This window comes from Neoarius graeffei, chromosome 1 (genome assembly GCF_027579695.1).
Source record: "Neoarius graeffei isolate fNeoGra1 chromosome 1, fNeoGra1.pri, whole genome shotgun sequence".
Taxonomy (NCBI): domain Eukaryota; kingdom Metazoa; phylum Chordata; class Actinopteri; order Siluriformes; family Ariidae; genus Neoarius; species Neoarius graeffei.
In genome coordinates this window covers 48,084,470-48,098,586 of record NC_083569.1, presented here as the reverse complement: position 1 = coordinate 48,098,586, position 14,117 = coordinate 48,084,470, and the positions used below count along the sequence as shown (strand labels likewise).

The 14,117-nt window shown below is 38.1% G+C and overlaps 1 protein-coding gene across 1 annotated transcript; it reads right to left on the bottom strand.

Moving 5' to 3' along the window:
- Window positions 1-2,650: 2,650 nt before the first annotated feature.
- On the bottom strand, window positions 2,651-8,522 carry adcyap1a (adenylate cyclase activating polypeptide 1a). Its single transcript, XM_060923256.1, has 7 exons — window positions 8,342-8,522; window positions 7,890-7,973; window positions 6,793-6,927; window positions 6,321-6,425; window positions 4,713-4,844; window positions 4,069-4,189; window positions 2,651-3,055 (listed from the first exon to the last, which is right to left on the bottom strand). The coding sequence occupies exons 2-7, from the start codon at window positions 7,970-7,972 to the stop codon at window positions 3,047-3,049; spliced, it is 585 nt and encodes a 194-aa protein (XP_060779239.1). The 5' UTR covers window position 7,973; window positions 8,342-8,522; the 3' UTR covers window positions 2,651-3,046.
- Window positions 8,523-14,117: the final 5,595 nt, after the last annotated feature.

Below are 14,117 nucleotides of genomic sequence, written 5' to 3'. Positions count from 1 at the left end.
AATGGTGTAGTGCAACAAAATTCTACATTGCATTTTCCCTTTACAAATAGCCAGTTCAACATTATTTCTAAACCAAACTATTGTATCCATCCAGAACCCAGTTCAATACATCTCAGACTCATGTGGAGCACAACAGGATTGCACTACAGCGAAAGAAGCTCCATTCTTCTACTCATGAAAACATGGCTATTAAACAAGCATGCCATATTTTATATTGTGCAATAAATCATGATTTTCGTCAAGTAACTTCAGTGTAGATAGCTCATTTATCAAAATGTAGTTTGGCTGCAGCTTAGCTGTTTTAAATCATGAGTAACTTGTATCTTGACAAAGTTATATTTGCAATATAGCTTCCCCAACACTGGAAATTTGCTTCTCCTTGTAATGAATTTAACGTCAATTAACAAGTGATGTTTTTGTACTGTATTTCCTTAAGTAATATTAAGAACACATCACTCAGTAATAAATCTTATGACTTAGTTTTATGTAATTTAGTCATGCAAAGATAAATATGTAGAGGCAAAACCTTATGAAAGCCTGTGTCTGGTCGGAGTTTTATCGCACCGCTCCTGTGAAGGACGGCCCCATGAGGACAGTTGATGGTTATACCTGTTAAAACTGTTAATATTATAGTCAGGCTGTCTGTTGTTGCCCAAATGAGGATGGGTTCCCTTTTGAGTCTGGTTCCTCTCGAGGTTTCTTCCTCATGTCGTCTGAGGGAGTTTTTCCTTGCCACCGTCGCCACAGGCTTGCTCATTGGGGATAGATTAGGGATAAAATTAGCTCATGTTTTAAGTCGCTCAAATTCTGTAAAGCTGCTTTGCGACAATGTTTATTGTTAAAAGCGCTATACAAATAAACTTGATTTGATTTGATTTGATTTGATTTGATTTGATTTGATTTGATTTGATTTGATTTGATATGAAAGACCTGGTTACTTGAGTGAAAAAGAAAGTACTACATAGTGTGTGTGTGTGTGTGTGTGTGTGTGTGTGTGTGTGTGTGTGTGTGTGTGTGTGTGTGTAAGAGAGAAATACTGAAGGCACAGGAAGGAAGAGTCTAGACATACACAAAAATTACCAGATGAATGTTCATCCTGTACAGTTCTTTTTAGGAAAAAATTCATTTGGCTCGATCCAATCAGGTCATAAGCACATCATCCATCACTGCCACACCCAGAGACACAGAGACACAGAGACAGGGTCCTTCTTTGAGCCATTGCCTAGTAACGGAGGCTGATTGAGTTTTGGTGTGTGTGTGTGTGTGTGTGTGTGTGTGTGTGTGTGTGTGTGTGTGTGTGTGTGTGTGTGTGTTGTTTGTTTTGGTAAAGTTCAATGTGTTCTCCCCACTGTGATGCAGTGTTATGAGTGTTAATAGCCCTAATAGACTCTGGCAGACACTAAAAGGTTCTCCTGAACTCCTAGGGACTTTACACCTGAAGAAGTCTATGTGCAGGATAGCACACCTCTTCCTCTCCAGCTCTCTTTTCCTTTTCTGTCTCACAAATACACACACACTGGCACACATACCAGTCAAAAGTGAAGCTGAATGCTATGTAAGAATTTATTTTCAAAACAAAATATCGATAGAGACAGATAGATTGATATATCAATAGACTTTTATATAATCAGTTCGGTAAATCTATATAGATAAATTTGTTTTTGTATGATATGTCTATGATATATCTTTTGTCAGACATGGGTTCTAAATGTTTCACAAAGGAAGATGAAGGTATGAAGGTTAACGTTAGCATTAGTGATAAAGTTTGCACTTTTTTCTAAACTCACTTGGTATGAGCACAAATACCACGCATCTTATCCTCACTTATTTGAATTTATATAAATCATTCATGAAATCATAATTATTAGTTTGAAGTAGCTTTAGCTTCTTATACTGTAGGGCTGCTTTCATTTGAACTTAACTTGCTGATCCCTTATATATAGTCTAGTCATACTCTCCCCATCCAATTTAATCCAATAAAAATTAGATACTGTTTACAGTAACTATATCTAATCAGGGCATAATTGGGTGGTCTGTCACTACTCCACAGAGGAGATACAATATCCTTCTGTATCTTCCTTCATTTTGGTTTCTTGGCAGACAGATTTGAAATATGCAAAAATATCCCAAGGTTGCTCATGAATTATTAATGATGAGACATGTTTTGATTACATTCATTCACCTTTTTGGCATATTTGTTTTGACATTTTGCACCTTCAGGTTGGGGTTTATTTCTTCATCTGTAAAAACTGTATCTCACAGATACCTACTTTACTCTGACACTCAGGTATGTTGAGGTATGCTGTATGTTTCATATTGTCGAACATGTTTAGGCCTAAAGAGAAGGAGTGAAGATATAAATTCCATCCATATGCCGTACGTGCATAAGTTAGATCGTTAGTCATGGTTAAGCTGTAGTTTCTGTTGCAGCAGATGGTCTACCAAATGACATAGGTTGGCCACTTTTAAAAAATAAATATGATTCGTTGTGTGATTGGATGAGCATGGTATTATTTCTCAGTTCTTTGACTTTTAGTTCATGAATTTAATTTGCAAAGTTTCAAAGATTAGACAAAATATTGTTGTTTACAAAAATTTATTCATACAAATCTTACAACACCTTATTTTTGACATTTATACTGGTGACCTCTTTTGCGGTTCCCATTTTTTATAATCTACCAATTATCTACACAAGAAATAGATTTGTTTATTTAAGATTCATCTAAAGTAAGGCTTCAGGCGCTCTCAAATGTTACACACAGGATGAATTTCAGAAGTGTGAGTGTCCTATGATTTCTACTCGGTTATCAATCACACACTACGTATAGTGAAGCTAAGACAAAAAAAAACAGGAAATGGTGCAGGAAGTTAAACAAAATATAGTGGGCCAGGTGGCAACTGAATGAAAGTCATGTGATCCAGTGAAATGGAAAGAGTGTGAGCAGGTGATGTGCAGCATTGGAGGGCCACTAACGTGCCATCTGAGATTGGTGGCCATTTTTAAAGTTGAAGCAAAGGCACCCGAACTGCAAGCTGCCCTCCTGCGTCACAAAGCCTGCAGGAGAATGCATAATTAAACAAACATTGATTTCACACTCACGCCCTCTCTCTTACACTTTCACACAAACTGCAGCTTTGAGTAGGTGTGCTTTAAGCATCATTTTTTCGCTCAAATTCTTTAACTCTGAGATTTTACTCTATTCGTTTTCATTTTGTTGTATACATGAGCAGTCATAAGCATGAGCAAACGGACGGTAATATGGTAACATTATTTCTACAAGTAATTAAGACTGTCCATAGCCTCATACAGCTGTGAAATCATAATTAAGGCTAATAGCATTTGCATCTAAAGAGACACGATACACGAAAAGTGCCCAGACGTCCCAAATCATGCCTCCACATACAGCAGTAACACGAACACAGGAAGAGATGAACGTGGAAAACGCAGATATCTGGCTTTAACAAGAAGGAGACTTTAATCTGTAAATCTAAAGGTGCCCAGTGTGTTTAGTTCAAATACAGAATAAATGAATAGAAAAAAATCCCAGATTTTATTTTCCATAACCACAAATTCATGAGAAAGGTTTTGCACACATACACACACTCCACAGCTGTAAAAGCTGAACTGTATGCTTGTAATAAATGAGAAAACACATTCACAAGCTCCCACTCTCAAGATAGAGATGTGAAGAATAACAGCTTGGAAAATAGTAGACAAGGTGCTTGGACATACTTTTACAGAAATAGGAAAGTTTATGTGGTGGCTCAGAGAAAGAGGCATGTCTGAGGAGGCCTCTATTCTACAACTGTGTTCTGGAGAGTGATTTATGTTTACTTTATAAAGGGAACCCAAGAGCTATTTTCAGAGCAATCTTCCTAAGTGAGATCATACTATGGTGTGAAACTTAATGTGTTTATCAAGTAGAGTGTGAACAGGTGAGAAAGGAAAGGTGTTGGCTTGTGAAATTTAAGCTCTAGATGATAGAAGGGGAGAGAAGGAAGGAGCGAGAGGCACTTTACCAAAAAGTAAAGGGCTGAGGTACGGCCCAGAGCTGCAAAGCCACTCACCAGGGTATTGGAAGGGAACTGAATCAGCCAGTTTCTCATAAATGCCTCAAACTCATCCCCATCCGGGAGCGCCCCAATGTCTATGCCTTGTAGAAATTGGTGCAAATCTAAGTCTTCAGGGCTGTTGTAAATAAAGAAGACTACACGCTTAATTTCAGGTTCCAACAAATAAAGAAGAGAGGTAACATTCAGTGCAATGATTGTCTTTAAGACAAATTTATTTACTCATACTCATAATGGTAGATTGATATATTTAAAAGACAAAATATCGGAAGCATACCCTCCAAGTGCACATACACTTTGTTAAGGTCTAGAAAATAAATAAATAAAGAAATATAGACTATATTTGGTCAGACTAAACGACTGGTCCACAAAGTAGTGCTGTGTGATTTCACGTGCTTCAGTACAAAAAAAGAAAGAAAACAGTGTCATTATCAAAATATTCATTTCAACGTCTTTACTTCATACATAAAGTACATGTTTTAAAATAAACAGCGGTCACACTCTTCATCTCAACATTCTTGACTGACCCGGGACAGCACAGAACAGGGTGGATTAAGCGGCTGTGGCAGGGTTTGTGTTTGTGTTGAAAGCGCTAAAAATAGGCGAATCGTCGTCCTTTGGTTCTAACTCTCTGTCTGTACCTTTTGCCGAGGACCGCGGCCAGATATTTCCGCACGGCCATTTGCTTCCTGTAGCGGCTGTAGCTGTCAGTGAACACGCCGTCTGCGTGGCGCTTAGCCAGAGCTTCTGCATCCTCCAGAGCACTGCCTCCTCTGAGAGAGAGAGAGAGATCCAAGAGAAGACAAGACAAGACGCAGGCACGTTAATCTTATCGAAACCACACACACTTCCAAACTAAATAATAACCTGTAACAAAATAGTAAACTACGCCTTCATGGATATGAAATAAGATGAAATAGATAACTTTGTGTCTGGCTTTTCCTCTTGTGGACTTGTGTGCGTGGCTTTAAGACTTCACCTGAAGCCCCAAACATCTGTTGGCCAAAAATGGAACAGATATCTGGGGCCATATAATAAACACCTGTTGGTTTATTGATTGGTGGTTGTTTGTTTGTTTGTTTGTTTGTTTGTTTGTTTGTTTGTTTGTTTGGTGGTTTATTGATTGTTGGATTGTTTGTTGGTTTGTTTGCTGTTTGTTGGTTGTTGGTTGTACAACAACAGTATTTGGTTTGAAGTCTCTAACACAAGAACATTAGGCTGCAAAGAGTTTTTCATCACTCCAAAGTATCCTAACCGTAGCGCTAAATGATTTTATATTTTTCCATCAATGAAGTTTGTTTTTTTTTTTCTTCAGCTTTGGTTTGGGGAAAATGCTTAATTAACTAATACCATTATGGATGTACAATTTATGCACAACACAAAGCATCTGGGCACAAAGATAATCAACCAGCGAACAAGACTGTGTAACTCTCTCTCTCTCTCTCTCTCTCTCTCTCTCTCTCTCTGATAGATTAAGATTAACTTTATGTATCTTTTAGGAAACTGTGTTCAGGTTTTTTTTTATTATTATAGACTAATTTTATTCCGTCACTTCTTTGTGTGTGTGGGTGGGGGGTGGGGGGCATCCATGAACACAGGAACAGAAAGAAAACACTGAAACATAGAATATTCCGCACTATCTCATCTTAATAGCTGCTAGTTTGTTTATACTGCTTATTTCATTTTTCATGTTTACCTGCTATACCTCAAGTGCCCTTGTGTTTTGGTTATTTGAACCAATTTGTGTATATATATATATATATATATATATATATATATATATATATATATATATATATATATATATATATGAGTGTTTAGTCTACGTCTAGTTCATATCTAGAGTGTTTATACTGTTTATATTGTCTGAGTGTTTAGTCTATGTCTTGTTCTTATCTAGTGTTTATACTGTTTATTTATACTGTTTATATTGTTTGTCTGAGTGTTTAGTCTATGTCTAGTTCCTATCTAGAGTGTTTATACTGTTTATATTGTTTGTTTTTTTCAATTATTCTATTTTTATTTATTGCATTGCCTGTTTGCACCGTGGGTCAGAGAGGACTGATATTTCATCTGTGCTATATGTCGAGCATGTATAGCATATTTGACAATAAAGTTGACTTGACTTGACTTGAATAGCGGTGTGAACATTCACAAAAAAAGACGCACTAAAACAGAGATCAAAAAGTACAAATAATTACTACAAGTTAGGGAGGTAAGGAGAGAGGGAGAGAGAGAGATGCTCTTACCCTACGCGTTTTGCCATCAGAGAATGCAGGTATTTCCGGGCTGATAACTGGCCCAGCGCTTGCCTGTAGGCTTTATTAAACATCCCGTCTGCATGTCTTTCCGTTCTGGGTGACAAAACACCAAACACACACATCGTCACACCCTGCACGCTGACTTCCACTCACACTTTACAAAACTAAGACAAAGCTCTTTCACATATCCTATATGGCTCAAGGCTAAACACTCATTTCATCCGATTTGTTTCATACACACTCAGTTTGTAAGGTAAACCTGTTTAATTTAACCAGACTGGCTCGAAGGTTTTTTGTTTTGTTTTTTAAGCCGGAGTTAACAAACTCCTGACACAGAACACACCTTAATATCAGACAAGATCACACACTGATGAAAAAAAACTCACAGACACTTATGGACAAAGACGAATAATGTTGAAATGAGTAAAAAAAAAAAAGGAGAAATGGGGTGAAGCTTCACCGTTGCTCTGGAGGAGAATATATCTCATAGACATCATCCGTTCCTGATGGGGGGCTTCTGAGTGCGAGCTGCTCTGAGTCAAAGGCCAAGTCTGCTAATGAAGTGCCATCTTCATCATACGCCGCAGTCTCCAGTCTGCAAGAAGAAACACGGCAGTAAAGGATGCTGATTTGTCAAGTCAAGTCAAGTTAATTTGTATAGTGCCTTTAACAATTGGCATTGTCGCAAAGCAGCTTTACAGAATTTGAATGACTTTAAACATGAGCTAATATGATCCCTAATCTATCCCCAATGATCAAGCCTGTGGAAACAGTGGCAAGGAAAAACTCCCTCAGACGACATGAGGAAGAAACCTCGAGAGGAACCAGACTCAAAAGGGAACCCATCCTCATTTGGGCAACAACAGACAACATGACTATAACATTAACAGTTTTAACATGAAGTCAGTTTCGTTGATGTTATAACTCTTCATTTGATTTGACCAGTTTAACAGTTTTTCACTTTCACAAATGCTTGCCATGTAGAATGAACCTGATCCGCGACACTGAGTGACTCAGGATGGAATAAAGGATTCCGCCAGTGATGCTGGTTAATAAACGACAAATCAACTGCGCCTCGTTCCATTATCAATTCATTTACTCCAACAGTGCAATATTAACGTCAACTTATATTATTTATAATGGAAGTTTAAGTTCATTTTCTCCGGCTTTATTTCAATGTATGTACAAGAAAACATAAAGGCACGGGCGGTATTTGTGTGCAAAACGATAAATCGCCTTCTAGTCGAAAATAATTTGAAATCTTATAATATGTACAACATATTTATGTATGTCACGTTTCTATTACTATTAAAATGATGGTTTGATCAAACATTTTGGGCTTATTGAACTTTATGGCTGGTTTTGAAAGTAGAAGAATCTTTGAATCCTGTTGGCTGGATGCGCCATCAATGAATGAAAATAGCATCGTCTGTTTTTGGCACATGACAGGTAACAAGTAAGTTCTGGGTTGTTGGTTTTTTTTTTTCTTTCCACTGATATCCCTACCATCACCACCATTTTACCGTGTTTTTCCTGCGCACGGTGGTGTTGTCTTACCTGAGCGGCGAGGACGCACTGTACTGCACCAGGAGCGCGTAGATGAGGAAGCCTAAAGTCCCTCTGCTCCCCGACATCATCATTCTGCAGGAGAAAAGAAAGATCAGACCACATCATTACATTACACATACTGGCTAACAGTGTGTAAAGGTGTTCAATCAAAGTGTTTTAATTATTTTAATTAGGGAGTTTCGGGAAAAGGTTCTAAAGTTGAGCGGATAAAGCGCAGCAGGTGTCTCGGGTTCCATCACACTAAGAGAGAGAAACAATTAAGCAATCAAGTCGGGCTGATCATGGAATAGATTTCTGTTTAAATCACGACGTGTTTACAACTTTGCCGAACGCGTATCCAATTAGCTTAAGTTTAAAATTTGTATTAAAATATTCGCACAACATCTCGTCGTGTGATTTGTCTTTCACGAGCTAGAAGTTTTTGTCGGGCTTTGACATACCTACAGCTGTGCAAGTATCGGGATGTAGTCCGGTGAGGCTGCGAGATAAAGTCTCTCTCTCTCTCTCTCTCTCTCTCTCTCTCTCGCTCCTTCGCTCCGTCCGACGTCCCCCCACTTCTTATAAAACTTCACTGCTGCGCTCCCTGTTCTCTGCCCACCAGCAGGGCGCAAGACTTCTGGACTTATAAGCGCGGTGTGGTGATGCTCAGAGTTCTCCGCCAGAAAGATCGCGTGCCTCCATCATATGTCTCACTCTCACGGCGGCAGGGCGAGTTTTATTGTGCTGTGCAGAGACGAGCCCTTTTCACTCCCTGTCGACGTCACACACCTCGTTCCACCAGGACCGACGCGCTTTCTTCGTCATGGGTTTACTTGGGCTGGACGTGTAGAAAAAAAAAATAGACAAGCGTTCCTTTGACACTACAAGTGAATGCTAATATTTGTCTTTTTTTATGAGGTGAGGTGGGGTGAGGTGGAGGGTGTTGGCGTGGGCAGGTTCAGGTTGAATGACTCATCACCGCCTGCCCGGTACACCGCGCCTGGATGCGGAGCTGTCCACCATCCTAGTGCTGAAATCGCCCTTTTGGCTGCATTAAACTTGTTTGATCTTCTTAGAGACCAAACACCTGAGTGCTAGGCCTGTTGCCGCATAGATCAGAAAACATACAGGCCACACTATGGAAGAAAACTGGATGCTCGTGTAACAGATTTTATAAACATCAGTGAAACGTACAGCAATAGGTGCAAAAGACTGTATTTTCCAGGCTGATTGATTGAGACTGTATGGAAGCTCTAGGATAAGTTGTTTAAAAAATAATGAAGAAATTAAAAAGTAAGATGGAATGAGCTTAGTGAGACTTGAGTTTAAGTGCACGGTGTTACAGATCTCGCTGATGTGAGTACAGCCGTCAACCTTCCTAAAGGATTTTAAATTTATGAACAGGATTTTTTTTTTTTAAATTCCGCTGAGACTTTACTGAATGAATCACCCGGCCTCTTACGTCATGTGGCCATGTGACGAATATTCCCCAGTACTCGGCTGTAGAACTGATAAACTTTAGTTAAAAGTTCTACAGTAACGATCTTTTTCATTCCAGACGGAGCTCAAATTACTTGAGCGCGCGCGCCATCCAGCGTTTGACACTAATCAAAAGGCCTACATTAGTGAACATTATATATATATATATATATATATATATATATATATATATAATATACACACACACACACACATATATATATATATATATATATATATATATATATATATATATATATATATATATATATATATATATGTGTGTGTGTGTGTGTGTGTGTATATATATATATATATATATATATATATATATATATATATATATATATATATATATATATATATATTCGCATATATAAAATTGGATCATAGAGCTGCAGAACCCCAGCTGAAGTCTGTGCTTTGTAGCCTACTCCAATTGCCTGATAAGCCAAAGCAAAATCTATAAAACATTATGCCATATCATATCGTGTTCTCCAGCAACAGCCCTGCTCCAGACTCTCATTCTGCGTAAATCCCTGGAGAACTCTGTGAGCTGCTCTTCCCCGAAATAAAACCACACCGGTAAATAGCTCAAATCTAATACTGGAGTCACCATCAATATCTCAGCGGCATGACGACCTCAAACAGAGAAGCAGTAAACAGGCGGAGTCCTGTCATGCAACTGATAAGACTGTTTACTTCATTATTTTTTGATTCACAAAAGGATGTTTAGTGTACAGATAGGATCTGGTTACAACCCCAGATTAGATTACCTAAGAATTTTGTGAATGTGAGCTATTATATGAGCAATAATATGGGCTACTGTCATCTATAGTAGACGCTCTCTCTCTCTCTCTCTCTCTCTCTCTCTCTCTCTCTCTCTCTCACACACACACACACACAGACACGCACAGAGAGAGAGAGAGAATTTGAATGAAAGTAATTGCAGGATTGCTTAATTAAGTGCAATATATAATTTTCTAATTGAGAGAATTTTGCCTCTGCTCCCATGCAGAAGCTTCCCCTCTCTCTCCTCTGACTCAACTTTAGCACAGGCATCTTCTTTTGTGTCTTGTCACTGCTGGAAGCCAAGAAATTGTCAGTGCTACATGGTCCACTGCCAAGACAGAAACGTTCTTTGCTTGTTTGGAGGTCATAGAATCAAGCCAACTAATCTTTTACTAATAGTGGTATACTGATTCTGTGAAAAACTAAACAGAAAATCTATTCTATGATTAGTATGAGGTATTACCTCTAAATTATGCATTATGTTGTTGGTTTTATATGAGCTTCCACAAAGAAATGTTAAATATTCATTATTTCATGTCCAGTAATCATAATATTGGAATATGATCACTTTATCCATCATCCCAGTGATGCCACTTGACATCATTACTAATTGTTAACCTAGCAGACAAAACAAACAAAGAAAAAAAATCAAAGTACCTGGCATTTTACAGATGAGTTTTTGGATTAACAATAATAATTAGCAAAATAATAGATAAAACTTTTGATATTTTGCATTTTCATGCTTGATGTTTTTTTGCATCCAGTATAAAAAACAAACAAACACAGACTTTTTTAAAACACTTTGTTACAGCTCACTACAAAGTAACAGCACGACGTGAAAACTTAAAAAATGACAGTGACAGCTCGAAAGTGGTATGTTATAGCTAAGTGGTGCTAAATGGCAGAAGGAGATCTGCACACGCACACAACCTGCCATCACCTCCGGTATTGTCAGTGGGAGTGTGGTGAATCTTGAAAAAGGTGTGTGTGCTCTGTGGTGAGATGGATCTACTGAAATGTTAATCTCTTCAGGCCCTTTCAGTCTAGCTCTGTCCATTGAAACTAACATCAGCCGTTTTGCCCATTTTTGATTCTTGCTTTGTGCTTTCAGGTTTGACTATACTGGTATCATTTGACTACCTCTGTCCTTCGTGCATTTGTGTGTCAATGTCAGAGTTGGTCTAACACACGCTTCTAAATCATGTCTAATCAATTGACTTTGAAAAAGGTTGACTGTTTCACTCAAGTTCTAGATGTATCCCAAGATAATCATAACAAATAGGATGCACCAGAGGTCAATTTGGAGTGCTTTTGCCAAGGATCTGAATACTTTTCGAAATGTGATATTTCAGTGTTTCAGAGTTTTAACAGCCAAAAAGGACCATTTAATCAATTTAAAATTAAATTTATAATACAATAAAGTGTGCAAAATGTGAAAGGGTCTGAATATTTTCCAACCCCACTATACATCTGCCTTATTTATTTATTTATTTATTTATTTTTACTTTGTTGATGCTTTCATGATCAAGCCAATGAACTGTTAAATTGTACCCGTTTAAAATTATTCCTTCAGCATCCAGTTCCAGCTGATATCCAGTACAGCTAATGCAACTAATGAAGGGCACATTACCTGGATCAAAGCAGCACGGTGGTGTAGTGGTTAGCACTGTCGCCTCACAGCAAGAAGGTTCTGGGTTCGAGCCCAGTGGCCAACAAGGCCCTGTCTGTGTGGAGTTTGCATGTTCTCCCTGTGTCTGCATGGGTTTCCTCCTAGTGCTCCAGTTTCCCCCACAGTCCAAAGACATGTAGGTTAGGCTAATTGGTGACTCTAAATTGACCGTAGGTGTGAATGTGAGTGTGAATGGTTGTCTGTGTCTATGTGTCAGCCCTGTGATGACCTGGCGACTTGTCCAGGGTGTACCCCGCCTTTCGCCCATAGTCAGCTGGGATAGGCTCCATCTTGCCTGCAACCCTGCACAGATTATATGGATGGATGGATGGATAGATGGATGGATGGATGGACATTACCTGGATCACAGGTAATATGTGCATGTGTGAAAGGTAGGCGTTAATAAACATCCATGGTGTTTTCCTGCCTCATGCCCAGTGTTCCTGGAGCAGGCTCCAGAACCACCACAATCCTAACCAGGACAAAGCAATTACTGAGAGTGAAAGAGCGTATTTACACTATCAGCAGGTAATCAAAATCATGCTATTATTCAGTATAACAACATAATTGTGTGTAGGATATTGCTTTTACACCACAGTCTTATAAATAAGCAGTTAATATAGAGTAACTCTCATTTCAGACACAATATCATCAAATAATTTGTTTACTTTTGCTCACAATGATTGGTAAATTCCAGTTAAAGGTGCATCTGAGGAGCTTTCATATTTTAACCCAGAGGTTATATTTATGAGAAATGTATAATTTGTCATGTCTGCTGATGATGCCTGTAACACTACTGTAATAACCGTTTGAGTCAGATTTTTGCTAGAATTGGAATTTTATTTGGCAAACCCAGACAAGAGCAGTGATACAAACAGGGAAACATCTTGACTAAATATAAGCACTCTTGCCACTCGTCCAATCAAATTAGTGGACTGGAACTAACTGTTCTATAACAAAGATCAATAAATGAATGAATGATACAGGTGCTTGTTGATAAATTTATTCCAGTTTCTGATAAATTAATATTGACGATATTGGGGATACTGAGATTATTACACATTTGTACAGATATGAAGTTTATCTTCAAGTGGTGAATATATTCACGAGTGAGCGAAGTGAACGAGTTAAATGTTTTTCAACACAAGAAGATAAATTTCATATCTTCGTGCCACCATGTAATGTTCTTTATATTATATGGACACATCCACAAAAAATACAAAATCAAAAGAATTTTAATTTTGAACCAGTTTACCATTTTGACAACATGCATCTAGTCAGCAGAAAAACACTGGGAGTGATGTCATTGGAGTGATATATCGGGAATTATTATACATATGGGCAATTTTTTTCCATGGAATAAAAACATGTATTGTGTTCCCTTCTAGTGGGTTTATTGATGGCATGCAATATTGTTATCATATTGCTTATCCTACATGTATTACACCACGCTCCCCAATGGAGAATGAGTGTGCAATATTGTTATAATATTGCATGTTGTCAAGACAACACAAAGTCACACGTCGGAGCTCATGCGAAGATCCAATGACAAAGCTTTTCTGTTGCACATGTGCACAATCATTTCTTTGTCGGCCGGGAGAGAGGGAAGATGGGGTTAATCCAGTACTCGGTTTAAGCACTAAATAAATAAACTGAAAACTGAAACTAAAGATGTGCTGAACACCCGAAAGGCTACCAAAACTTCATTATATATTCTTCATGCATATTTACAAGAGAAAAACATACCAATGGATATCAAAAAACTGGAAAAGAGACACGTCAGAGATGTAAAATTTCTGCGCTAGCGAGTTACTGTGACAATTTGTACACAAACATGGTCGCAAGGTTTGCTTCATTAAAAGCAGAAGATTTAAAGAGAAAGACATGCTGAACACCTGAAAGTCGACCAAAACTTCACTGGATATTCTTTACGTATATTTACAAGAGAAAAACAGACCAACAGACATAAAAAAACTGGAAAAGAGAACAATAACAGAAATGTTGTCAAAGTTCTACTTGGAGGTGAGGAAAAGTGACGGAGACTTTTACAAGAGGACTTCACTCAGCAAAGCCCTTTTGGTTTGAACAACTGCAATGTAGCAATTAACTACAACCAAAAGTAACTGTGAACTTGAACTGTCAACTTGTATATAGCTCGTATATAAGTTGGGTTGTTGTTCAGGCTTTTTGGACTTGTACCATTTTTATTGTTAGAACTTTGACTTTGTACATTGGATTGACAGAACATTGAATTACATTCGATCAGCATTCAGTATTGGTAAGTCACCCCCCTTTTC